At 42.0% G+C, this 12,796-nt stretch overlaps 2 protein-coding genes across 3 annotated transcripts in view; one reads left to right on the forward strand and one right to left on the reverse strand.

Moving 5' to 3' along the window:
* Positions 1-351: 351 nt before the first annotated feature.
* Positions 352-1,122, reverse strand: FGFBP3 (fibroblast growth factor binding protein 3). The gene has a single exon (XM_027113099.1). The coding sequence runs from the start codon at positions 1,120-1,122 to the stop codon at positions 352-354; it is 771 nt and encodes a 256-aa protein (XP_026968900.1).
* Positions 1,123-8,483: 7,361 nt separating this feature from the next.
* BTAF1 (B-TFIID TATA-box binding protein associated factor 1) overlaps positions 8,484-12,796 on the forward strand; it is a 94,740-nt gene continuing 90,427 nt past the window's right edge. Inside the window, exon 1 of one of the 2 annotated variants that reach the window (XM_027112034.1) lies at positions 8,484-8,798. In XM_027112034.1, the coding sequence (XP_026967835.1) occupies positions 8,785-8,798 (14 nt within the window). In that variant the 5' untranslated portion in view covers positions 8,484-8,784. The remainder of the gene's footprint in view (positions 8,799-12,796) is intronic. The other variant, XM_027112035.1, reaches the window with a different exon arrangement.

The following is a 12,796-nucleotide window of genomic DNA, read 5'->3' on the forward strand; positions in this document are numbered from 1 at the left end:
TTAGTCAATTTTTCCCACTCATTTTTTCAGCCTCTCTCTGTACCCGTCTCTCTCCCCAGTCTACAGTTTTTACACATTTAGGGTATGCCTACTTCTGTTTCTACTAGTTCTTCTGCTCTTAAACAGGGTCGACTCTTCATAAATTTTAACTTCCCTGCTGTCTCAGACTCTCCATAGCCTTTATACTCCCATCCCAAGCCCCACCTCCACCCCCCAGACCCATTCTAGAACCTGGACTCTTCCCCACTCTCTATCCAGTATCTTGTGGCCTAGGATACCCTTAGCTTCCCCTCCCGGGCTGCGCACAGATCCCCTCCCTCCCTCTCCCCTTCCCTCCCCAGGCCCGCACCCTCAGCCATTCCAGAAATTGACAAAGAAGTTGCAGAGGGAATGCCACTTCTCAGCACAGTAGGTCTCCGTGAGCTTCGTGTTCTCGTCCAGCTCGTCGGGATCGGGCCGGGTCCCCAGAGATCGCTCCTCGTCTGGGTTCCATGCAGCCTTTCTCTTGCCTCCTTTGGTCTTCTTCTCAGAGGGCTTCCCTTTGGGCGGCGCGTTCGAGGGAGGCGGGGCCCCTACGGTGGGGTTGCGCGCGGTCTCTCGGGGCTGCCCCCGGCTCCTGGCCCGGAGCTTGGGATCCCGGGGAAAGCCCGCCCCAGTAGGGCTGACGAATGGGGATGCATGGGGCACCAGGCGCAGCTCCGCGCCCTGGCCCTTCTTGCCCGCGCACAGGCGGGCCTTGAGCGGCGCGGGGTCGTGGCAGGGCCGCCGCTTCCTGCGCAGCCCACCCAGCACCTGCTTCCAGTAGTGCGAGCGGCTGGCGGCATAGATCGGGCAGCGCCCCGGCTCCCCGCGGTAGGCACACCGGTGGCGCGCCCCGTCCGGGCCCTGGCAGCGCAGCGCCAGCTCGCTGCCCGCCGCGGGCCCTGGGGCGGGCGGCAGGAGATGCCAGCTGCAAGCATGCCGCTCGGGGCTGACGAAGCGACCGGAGGAGCCGCCCGCGGGGCCCGGGGCTGACTCGACCGCGCTGCCGACCGCCCCCTGGTTTCTCCCGGCGCCCTCGAGGAGGTAGCCACCCAGCAGCAGCAGCAACGAGAGAGACGCTCGCAGCCTCAGAGGACTCATGGCTCGTGGTGTCTGCACTCAGGTCGGCTTTCCAGGTACCCCTGAGCGCTTCAGTGGTAGCAGGGCCAGGATAGCAGCATCCCTTAGACCTGGGGACAGAGGCAGAGACGGCTACTGACTGAGTCGGGCGCAGCCCTTGGCCCAAGCACAGGCACCTGCCAATCTTCCACCCCAGACTTTCTGGGCCTCGGTTTTCAGTTGGCAGCAGCAGTTTGCGAGTGGCCCCTCTGAAGAGGTTTCCTGGGAAAAAGCCAATTACTGTCTAATCTTTTTGAAACTATTTGCGCATTGAGGTTTTTCTCCCCATTGCAAATATGATAGCAAAGCGATGCCTGATAATTACCACCTCCACCCCTTCCTCCACCCCCTCCCTTCTCCACCCTCCAGTAAATTATCTACAATGTCATTTCAGATTATTCTTTGGAAAAACGCACTTTTACTGCACTTTGAACTTACCGAGTTCTGGGCGAGGTGGCGGAGCCTTGTTAAGATAGAGGGAATGACTGCAAGAAGGATTAGTCTGTTTTAGCCGGCTTCCAGTGAATGAACGTGTTATCGATGGAACGGAACATGCCTCCCCGACTATGCCCCTCCCAGACTTCTCTCTCTCTTTCCCTGGGAGACTTCCCACCACCGTGCCACACACACACACACACACACACGGACACACACACGGACACACAGACACACAGATGTATGATAGAAGTGGCAATGTAACATGAAATATAAATCTTTTTTGCTTCCAGTGTTTAAAATAATCACGCGAATTTTAACAAATCATTCTTTTCTTTCCTTTTACATATTTTACTTGAATTTTATTTATTTATTTTAATTGAATTATAGTTGATTTACAGTATTGTGTTAGTTTCAGATATACACCAAAGTAACTCAGTTATACATATATATGATATATCTATATTCCTTTTTAAAAAATTCTTTTCCATTATGGTTTATTACAAGATACTAAATATAGTTCCCTGTGCTCCACAGTAAATCTTTGTGTATCTATTTTATGTATGGTAGTGTGCATCTGTTAATCCCATACTCCTAATTTATCCCTCCCCCCCAAACCACTTGTTTTCAATGCTCTTTTAAAAATAGGCATTCATAACTATATTTGCAGTATTAGAAAAAAAGCTTGAATAGTGCTTCCTTCACCTACTTTTTATTGAGATATAGTTCATATACCATACAATTCACCCATTTAAAATGTAAAATTCAAAGGTTTTTTATATATTCACACATACGCGCAACTATCACCACAGTTAATCTTAGAACACTTTCATCACCACAAAAAGCAAATCTGTACCCTTTAGCTACTACACCCCCTCTCCTTTTACATATTTAATCATGTGAATATAAAAGTTAAACAGAAAGATCTAAGTTTTAAGAGTTAAATATAATGAAATTAAACAAAACAACTGTCAATATCCTTAACTGGGCACGATTTACACTCTATTTTTTATATCATTCTGAGTTCTATATTTTTACCTACCATTTCTGATAGTTTTTCTCATCCTAATACTCTTAATCCTAATAACTGTTACTACTAATAAAAATGTAATATCCTCATTTACTGATGCATTATAATGTCCAGCATTTCATCCAGCGGTGAGCATTTGGTCTTTTGATTGTTTTTAGGTATTATAACTCAATTACAAACTTCTTACAAAAATTAGAAGTTTAAAAAATTATTTTGATTATAGTGTAATATTACCAATTCAAATGGTTAATCTTTAAGAATCAATGTGTTCTTGAATCTTAAGAATTTTACAGGTAAACAAAGCAATTTTTCTTTTACACTTTAGGATATTCCATTATCTTTTAAAAACTGTTCTCAGTAGTAAATGTGATCTTTTTTATTTCAAGAGTTTATACCTCTGACTATAATTGTTTAATACAAGTATTTTCCTAAAATACTCCCTCAGGACATCAAGAAGTCTCATTATATTTCCTAATGTCTTCTTGTGGGCAGTATTTTCTGTTACTGAACTCCCATTGGTATTGTATTTCAACAGTTACAATTTGATTACTACTATAAAAACCAAAATATTTTAGAATTAGAGTGTACTTAAATATGTTTTAGCACAGAGCAAATATACGGTAGTGTATATTGACCTAAGAAAGGATGTTTCTACTACTCTGGTGAAATCAGAGAGATTAAAGGACTTACCCAATGTCACACATCATTTAGTGGTAAAGCCACCTGACTTTCAATGATAAATGATCTTTACATTTCAGCTTTGTGTTTCACTATCACTTACAAAGTTAGTTATGTCTTAATTACACAAACTCAATTTATAGTGAAAAACAATTAGTACCAACGAAGTTAATAAACATTAACATTCTCTTTCCCAGAAAACCGTATTTGTATGAGCAAAGCACTATATACAGGCTTTTATCTGATGCTCTGGAATTACTTATAGCTATCGGCTACTGAACCAAATTGGAATAGTTTTTCAGCTAAAGAGTGACATCTAGTGACATTTTTCACTAATTACAGTGAAAAAGTTTGCTACTGGAAAGTCATAATTACTAAAGGAGACATTCGAGACCATGCTTTCTGTCAGAAACATTGCCCCCAAAACAAACATAAGGGCACACAGATGTGCTATGCCATGTCAGAAAGGGGTAACGTCTTACTAGAAGTTACTTTTTATAAGTTGTGGTTAAATACACATAAAATAAATTGTACCATTTTTTTCTTTTTTGTATTTTGTTTTTAAAATTAACTTTTATTGGAGTATAGTTGATTTACAATGTTGTGTTAGTTTCTGCTGTACAGCAAAGTGAATCAGCTATACATATACACATATCCCCTCTTTTTTGGATTTCCTTCCCATTTAGGTCACCACAGAGCACTGAGTAGAGTTCCCTGGGCTATACAGTAAGTTCTCATTAGTTATCTATTTTATACATAGTATCAGTAGTGTATAGATTTCAATCCCAATCTCCCAATTCATCCCACCCCCAAATTTACCATTTTAACCATTTTAGGTGTACAATTCAGTGACATTAAGTACATTCACACATGGTTGTGCAACCATCACCACCATCCAGCTCCAGAACTTTTTTCTTCTTCCAAAACTGAAACTCTGTACCCATTAAACAATAATTCCTCATTCCTACCTTCCTCCCCCCCTGGCAACCACCATTCTACTTTTTGTCTCCATGAATGGACTACTCTGGTTACCTCATATAAGTGGAATCATACAGTATTTGTCCTTTTGTGACTAGCTTATTTCACTTAGTATAACTTCTTCACGTCTCATCTATGTTGTAGCATGTGTCAAATTTTCCTTCCTTTTTAAGGCTGAATAATAATCCATTGTATGTATAGTGCAGTTTGTTTATGCATCCATCGGTTGATGAACACTTGGGTTGCTTCTACCTTTTGGCTATTTTGAATAATGCTGCTATGAATATGTGTGTATAAATATTTGAGTTTCTGCTTTCAGTTTTTTTAAATAATTAATTTATTTTTATTATTTATTGTTTTATTTTTGGCTGCATTGAGTCTTTGTTGCTGTGCACAGGCTTTCTCTAGTTGCAGGAAGCGGGGGCTACTCTTTGTTGCAGTGCGCAGGCTTCTCATTGCGGTGGCTTCTCTTGTTGTGGAGCATGGGCTCTAGGCACATGGGCTTCAGTAGTTGTGGCACATGGGCTCAGTAGTTGTGGCTCGTGGGCTCTAGAGTGCAGGCTCAGTAGTTGTGGCGCACAGGTTTAGTTGCTCCGCGACTGCTTTCAGTTCTTTTGGGCACATACCCAAAAGTGGAATTGCTGGATCATATGCTAATTTTATTTTTAACTTTTTGAGGAAACTCCATACTGTTTCCCATAGTGGCTGCACCATTTTACATTCCAACCAACAGTGCACAAGGGTCCCAATTTCTCCAGATCCTTGCCAATACTTGTTATTTACTTTTTTAAAAATATAATTTATTTATTTTTGGCTGCGTTGGGTCTTCGTTGCTGCGTATGGGCTTTCTCTAGTTGTGGCGAGTGGGGGCTACTCATCGTTGTGTTGTATAGGCTTCTCATTGAGGTGGCTTCTCTCCTTGCGGAGCATGAGCTCTAGGTGCATAGGCTTCAGTAGTTGTGGCACGCGGGATCAGTAGTTGTGGCTCGTGGGCTCTAGGGCACAGGCTTAGTAGTTGTGGCGCATGGGCTTAGTTGCTCAACGGCATGTGGGATCTTCCCGGACCAGGGCTCAAACCCATGTCCCCTGCATTGGCAGGTGGATTCTTAACCACTGTGCCACCAGAGAAGCCCGTTATTTACTTTTTTTGTTTGCTCTCTTGCGCGCGCGCGCGTGCGCTTTAAAATAGCCACCCTACTGGGTATAGTTTTTTTTTTTTCTTTGTCTGTGTTGGGTCTTTGTTGCTGTGTGCGGGCTTTCTCTAGTTGCAGAGAACAGGGGCTACTCTTCGTTGCAGTGCACGGACTTCTCATTGTGGTGGCTTCTCTTGTTGTGGAGCACAGGCTGTAGGCGCACAGGCTTCAGTAGCTGTGGCACACAGGCTCAGTGGTTGTGGTTCGCGGGCTCTAGAGCGCAGGCTCAGTAGTTGTGGCTCATGGGCTCTACAGCGCAGGTTCAGTAGTTGTGGCGCACGGGCTTAGTTGCTCCACGGCATGTGGGATCTTCCCGGACCAGGGCTCGAACCCGTGTCTCCTGCATTGGCAGGCGGATTCTTAACCACTGCACCACCAGGGAAGTCCTGCCATTGATTTTTGAAGCCACCTTTCTGGTGATTAAAAAAAAAAATAATAGCTACAATTTATTTAGCACTTAGTATTTCTTAAGTGTATCATGTATCAACTCATTTGCTCCTTACAACAACTTTACAAAGTACAGGTTCATGATCCATTATTTACAATTCTGGAATTGAAAAAGGTCTGAATGATACTTTAAAAAAAATGCGTCTGGCAGCAAAACCTGACCTAAACTGCCATGCATCTATTTAGAGTTTCTTATTTAGTCCTCTTAGTATGGCTATTCCTATGTTTTGCTGCAGAACTATAAATGTACTTGACCATGGGGTGCTGCCCTAGAAGCTGCTAGGGTGTGACATAATATGCACTGGATTACCTTTCAAAATCTAAAAAATTCTAAATTCAGAAAACCATCTCTAGCCAGGGTCTCAGATAAGGGTTGTGTACCAGTACTAATATTATCCCCATTTCATAGCTGAGGAAATTGAGACATAGAAGGTAAGTCATTTGCTTAAGGTTGCATAGTTAACAAAAAGAACACTCAATGTAGTTAATAATGTTTTTGAGTGCTTAAAGTTTCAGTCACTGGGTTAAATGCTTTATATTCATTATATCCTTACCACAACCCTATAAGGTGCTATTATTGTCCCCATTTCCCAGAAGCAATTGAAGCTTAGAAAGGTTATACAACTCCCTAGACACACAACTGTTGAGTGTGGTGAGGAAGGATTTAAAAACAAGTCAGTCTGACTTCAATATATTTGATTATTACACTATGCCTTACCAATCTGTAACACCAGCCTTTTCTTCTCTTCTATATGTTCTTTAGAACTATATATCTAATTACCTCTTGGATACTAAAGAGTAAGATTTTTTAAAATGTATATCAGATCATTTTACTCACATGTTTAAAACCCTCCTATGACTTCCTATTGCTTGACTAAAATCCAAATACCTTACAATGGCCCCTTTCTACCTCTCCCATCTTGTCTCCCAAGATAGCCAGCTTCTCTTAGGTTTTTACACTAGATGTATCCCCTATCTGGAAGGCTCCCCAGGTTTTCACATAGCTGGCTCCCTCTTGTCCTTCAGGCCTCAGATTAAGCTCCTTCTTTGTTTCCCCCTAATCACCCAGTCTGGGGTCTCTAATCACCCTCTCTATCCCATCATTCTGCTTTCCATAGCATACAAACATGATATTTTCTTGTTTATCTGTTCGCTCTCTTTCCTCCCATTAGAATGTAAGTTCAACTAGAGTGGGCACCTTATCTGTTTTTGGTTTCTTTAGAAGCCCTAATCTCTAGTATAGAGTTTAGCATGTGGTAGGTACTTAATTTTGGCTGAATAAATGAATGTAGTGTACAATCAGTAAATGTACCTGCTTGTTAGTTTCAGTGGTGTTAGATGAACTGAGAAGGCAGGTGGGAGGAGGCTGTGAAATATGAAGACATGTGAACATCAGCTTAATCAGATATTGTCTAATAGTATAAAACAGTGCTGAGCACAGTGTCTGGCATAAAGCAGGGGCCAAATTAATATTTGTTTAAGAATGAACAGTAAATATTATTAGTAGCTTGGATCTTGGGCAAATTACTTAACCTTCCTGAGCTTAGTTTTCTCACCTGTAAATGAAGATTAAAACTTACTTTACAGGGTTGGCCTACAAATTATATGAGATAATGCATGCCAAATGCCTAACACATAGGTTCTTAAGTTAGTTTCTTTCCCTTTATGCTTTATAAACTCTTGTAAGCTTTTCTAGATACATGACCTCATTTTATTTCTATAGTACTTCTCATTAGCCTCATTTTATAGATGAAAAAGACTCAGGGTTGAGGCAAAGCCTCTACAGATAATAAAAAGCCAATGGATAAGTTTTATAAGCAGAGGAGTGACACGGTGAAAGCAGAGTTTCATGAAGATTAATCTGCTGGAGGCCTTTAAGATGGACTCAGTTGAAGCTGGAGAAATATTACTTTGACTACTATCATAAAAATCAAGTTTAAGGTGATAAGGGCCTGCACTAGGTGACAGAAGAATGTTTAAAAGCCTAATAAATTAAGCGACTGAACAGCCACATAAGCAAATAAATAAATACATAAATAAATGGCTGAGAGTTTTCAAATATGGTTGAGAAAATCATGGTACCAACAACACAAGCAATTAAGAAATCAAACATGGCAAAATGGTTGACAGAATACCTTCCCTCCAATACCTAGGCAGAACATATGGCAGATAGATGGCAAACATTCGAGTCGTGTCTTCAGTGCCGTTGCAGATCTTTCTGGATTTCACCCCTCCCACTGGCATCGCCACCTGGACTAGAGCATGCTATGGTCCTGTGGATTCTGCTTTCTCTAGAAGCAGTCTGGTGAGATGGGGATCGGGGCAGTGAGGAATCAGAAGCAAAGGTTTTAACTCCCAGAACCTTGGCTAGATCGCTTCTTTTCCTTCCCTAGAAAATAAGTGGACTCATTTCTCCTCTCTCGCCTCGTATGAAGACTACCGACCCCCTCTAGATGAGCAAAGACAGCTTTTTTTGGCGGCGCGCGCCGCCAGGCCGTAAGGGCTCATACTCCTACTCAGCGGCGGAGCGGAGCCCCTGGCGGTGAGCTGGCGTCACTTCCGGCGCGCTGACGCTCAGTCCGGCGTGCCGACGCCTGCGTCAGCAAAGAGCGGGGTTGGGGGCACCCGGTTTGAAGTCGTGCGGGTCGGAGGAGTGCTGCCTCCGACGACGTCTCAGACCCCTGCTCCCGGGCCGCGGCAGGGACGAGCTCTGGTAGGCGGCGGGGCAGATGCCCGAGGGCCCGCGCCGGGACATCCTGCGCTGCACCGGCCGCTCCTATCTGCTCCGTGGCCTGGGCCTGCGCCGCTCCGCTCCCTGGAAACTAGCGCGTCGGTAGCGCGGCGCGTCGCTCGCGGGGAGCTCCGAACCGCCGGCGCCCGGCCATGGCGGTTTCCAGGTGGGTCTAGCTTCTCCCGAGCGGACGGGAAGGCGGCCCGGCGAGGCACGGTCTCTTCTCGGAGCCCCCACTCCTAGAAAGGAACGGTTCCTATTGTCACTGGGCTCGGGTGCCTTCCTCCCCAGACTCCGCGGTTCGACCCTCGGTCTGCGGGGGTTTGGGCTCGGGTTACCCCTCGTAAATCGGTTCAAAAATGTCTTTTTTGTTGTTGAATAGACCCTTTGGCGCGTTAGGGCTGGTTTTTCTCTTTCCTCACCATGTTTCTCTTCTCTGGTTTCTCTTCCCCCTTTCAGTTCTGGGAGAGTCTCTTCTCTTTCTGAGCGTTTTAAGGCCGATCCCTAACCTCCATTTCACGGGAAAACTTGGTAGCAACTGTCGAAGTCAGGGAGATTTTGAGTTAATATTATCTACGTGGCCTTCTAATTATGTTAAAATTTTGCGTTTACGGCTTTAGGGATATGTTCTTTCCTGAGGACTTTTTCCTTACATTACAGTATAATTCTTCGCTTTGTTTGACAGTACACATTCAGTCGTCAGCATTGTAATCTTTAGCAAATTATTGTATTAGCATCATCTTCCTCACCTAAGGCGTGAAAGATGTATCGCGAGTCTTAAACTAGTTTGAAGCGATGCCCATCGATAGGAAACTGTAGAAAGGCCAGCAAGACATTTATTTGTATAGCTATAGAAGGAAAGTTCTCCTTTCCTCCAATATGAGAGAGTGGGGAGAGTACATTTTGTCAGAGGCTTGAAGTTAGTGGACATGTGTGTGTGTAAGTAGGGGATAGTCCCTCTGATAGCAGTCAGGATTCGCCAAGTTTACTGTTAGTTTTCGTGAGAAATGGGTCCTTCTGCCACATAGACTGAAAGGGGAAAATGATGATAGTTCAGAAAACATAGTTTTTGTTCATTTTTCATAGTTAACACATTCCTGTTTTGCAAATGAAATGATAACCCATCCCTCACAGATTCCCTAGATAACTGATAAAAGAGTTCATGGGAGAAACCCATGGGAGTTGGGTGAAAGGGGTCCTAAGATACCTGTAGTGGGGCATCTAATTTTTATTTCATAGATTAGTTGAATCCGTTCAATGTGAGGAAATTCTTATTTTGTGATATGTAAAATCGCCTCGAGAGTATACAAGTAGTATTTTCAATTTTTGCAGAGGCAGAAAGGTGTACCATCTAATTTGTTACCCCCATATGACTATATAAATACATACATTATAAATACATTGATATACAAACTTAATATGGTATTCTGTTTATAAGGTGGTAAAACGTTTAAGGGAATGAGTAGCTCTTGAAATTTCGTTCCTGAGTAGACGGTATATGTTCACAGTATTGGTTATAGTTTTATAGAGACAAAATGAAAGATTAAAGAGCGCTTAATCTCCTTGGCCAATGTTAATCTATTTACAGAAGTTTAGAGCACCTAAACTTCTGAATGAATGAGTGAGTTTTGAAAGCAAGTGCTTTTTGTTCTTGACATTGGATTTCAAAGGGTGGTGCTCTTTTTTTCTATAGATCTTTTTTATTTAGCTTGCCAAAATTCTATCAAATTCTGCTGTAAAAAGAAAGCCTGTCATGGTTTTATGAAAGAGCTAGTCCTGTGCTTATTTTGGTAATATAACAGGTTCACAGAAAACACTTTTGAGACACTTTCTGGTTTGGGGATACTGTCAGTCCTTGACTTTTTCATCTGAGGGTTCACTTTGGATAGCAAACTTTTAATTTCAAGCTGGTCTTCTCCATGCACTGAGCACCTGTCTTTATTAACTAAATTTCCTTTTGGTGTGGAATACAGACTCATTTTAATACTTTATTGTAGAAAAGGTGGAAGATGGTTCAAGAGATAAAAATCATATTTGCTAGAACCAAATCTAAAATATTTTTTGCACTGTTTATATCAATGTGTGTAACTGAAAAGAAACTGTAATGTTTTTAGAACCTTGTAGGTATTTCCAATAGAAGGGAAATATTAAGTTCAGATTGCAAGATCCAGAAATCTAGGAATAATATTTGACTTTGCTCTCCCTTCCTTTCCCCCAGTCTAGCTAGTCCCCACATCCAATCTTGTCAGTTCAACCTTTCTAATCTTTCTCTGGCCAGTCTGTTTCTTTCCATACTAATTACCACAGTCCTCCTCCATACCACCATCATCTCTAATCCGAGACACCTGTAACGGCAGCCACTCTGCTCTTCCTGCCTCCCATGGCATCTCTTTCTAATTTATTCTTCATTTCAGTTATATTATTGTTTGCTAATATGCTAATTTTAATATGGCCTTTTTTTCTGCTAAAAACCCTTTAGTTTTCTGTTGCCTTAAGATAAAGGCCACATTCCGTAACCAACACATCTTAACAGATCATTTGTGATCTGGTTCCTACTTTACCTTTTTAAGCTTCATCTTGTCTCAGGTTCTCTGCATCTCTCTCTCTCTCTCCTCCACTCCCCTTCATTCTGAATCTTTGTTCTCACCTCCAAGTCTTTTTCTCTGGAACATTTTTCCTACTTCCCCCCTTCACCCCAAGTCTGGCTAATTCCAACCTTAGTTTTTAGGTCTAAACCCTAAGCCTATACATATGTCACTTTGTTTGGGAGACCTTCTCTGGTTTTCCTTCATCTGAGCTCTTTGCACCAATGTGTACTCCTATCAGTCATATTTATCATACTTTGTAAGTGATTGTTTAATTGTTCTCTCCCCTGCTTAAGCATCAGTTCTGTGAGAGAAGGGAATGTCTTTGATCTTTCTATCTTCAGGAGAGTGCCTCGTTCCTGGTAGGTGCTCAATATATTTTTAAAAAAAGGAACAAAAGAGTGCTTTTGTTTCTTGTTTTAATTCCTCTCATGATTTTTCTGTAATTTATATATAGTAGGGTATTTCTGGTGTTTTTCAATGAGTGCTTCTGAGTTTTACAGTTTTCCCTGAGGGAGAAAAACTTTATAGCTTTGACTATTAGCCAGAATTATAATTTTAAAAATATAATAAACATTGTCAGAACTAGTTTTTTTTTTTTTTTTTTTTTTTTTTTTTGCAGTATGCGGGCCTCTCACTGTTTTGACGTGCAGACTCAGTGGCCATTGCTCACGGGCCCAGCCGCTCTGCGGCATGTGGGATCTTCCCAGACTGGGACACGATCCCGTGTCCCCTGCATCGACAGGCGGACTCTCAACCACTGCGCCACCAGGGAAGCCCCAGAACTAGTTTTATAAGTTTATATAGCATGGTCTTTTATAATGCAAATTGGATATAATGTAACCCTGCATTTTGTGTAATCAAAATTTTTAGACCCCACTTAGTTTTATAAAGGCCTAGTTTTAATATACTTTGAATTATAAGAATGTAGCAGATCATGAAATGTATGGTCAACTCTTGATCCATGGATGAGTTAAATCTTGCCACAAACAAACACCCCTCCCAAAAAAAAACCTTTGTGACTCTCTAAAATTGCAAATACAATTATAGCATTTGAAATTCTCTGTAAAATGCAGTGAAATACTACTGAAAAATGTATGACTCCTTTAGACCCTAAATAAAAGAGAGCATACACATGTAGGAGAACAATGTTGCCCTTAAGATGTGAATACTGGAAGGTCAGCCAAGCTCACTCACTAGCTACTTGACTTGCTCCCATAAAATCAACCTCAGCAAAAAAACAAATTAGTATATATTACAGGCTTTCAGTGTTATTTGCAAACAGTTTGAATTATAATTGTTAAATCTTTGAATACTGTTTTGTAGAGGCTCACAAGAGTCTGTCTCCCTGTGTTATCTGTCATCTAGTTGGGGTTGAGTCACCAATAGTAAAGGCAACCTTAGAGGGATTGTTAAAACTTATGCTCATTACAGAAGGTGTAGGTGAAATGTGTGATGATGTTGGGTTCCATGGCTTAATACAGATTTTTTAAAAAGATTGTTTTTGATACCTTTGCCTGTTTATGCCACAATTGATTGACTGTTGTTATACATTGATTAGCTATTATGAACTTAGTTT

Source organism: Aethalodelphis obliquidens, unplaced genomic scaffold (genome assembly GCF_003676395.1).
Source record: "Aethalodelphis obliquidens isolate GAN/ISIS:26980383/991018 unplaced genomic scaffold, ASM367639v1 scaffold11, whole genome shotgun sequence".
In the NCBI taxonomy this organism is placed as follows: Eukaryota; Metazoa; Chordata; class Mammalia; order Artiodactyla; family Delphinidae; genus Aethalodelphis; species Aethalodelphis obliquidens.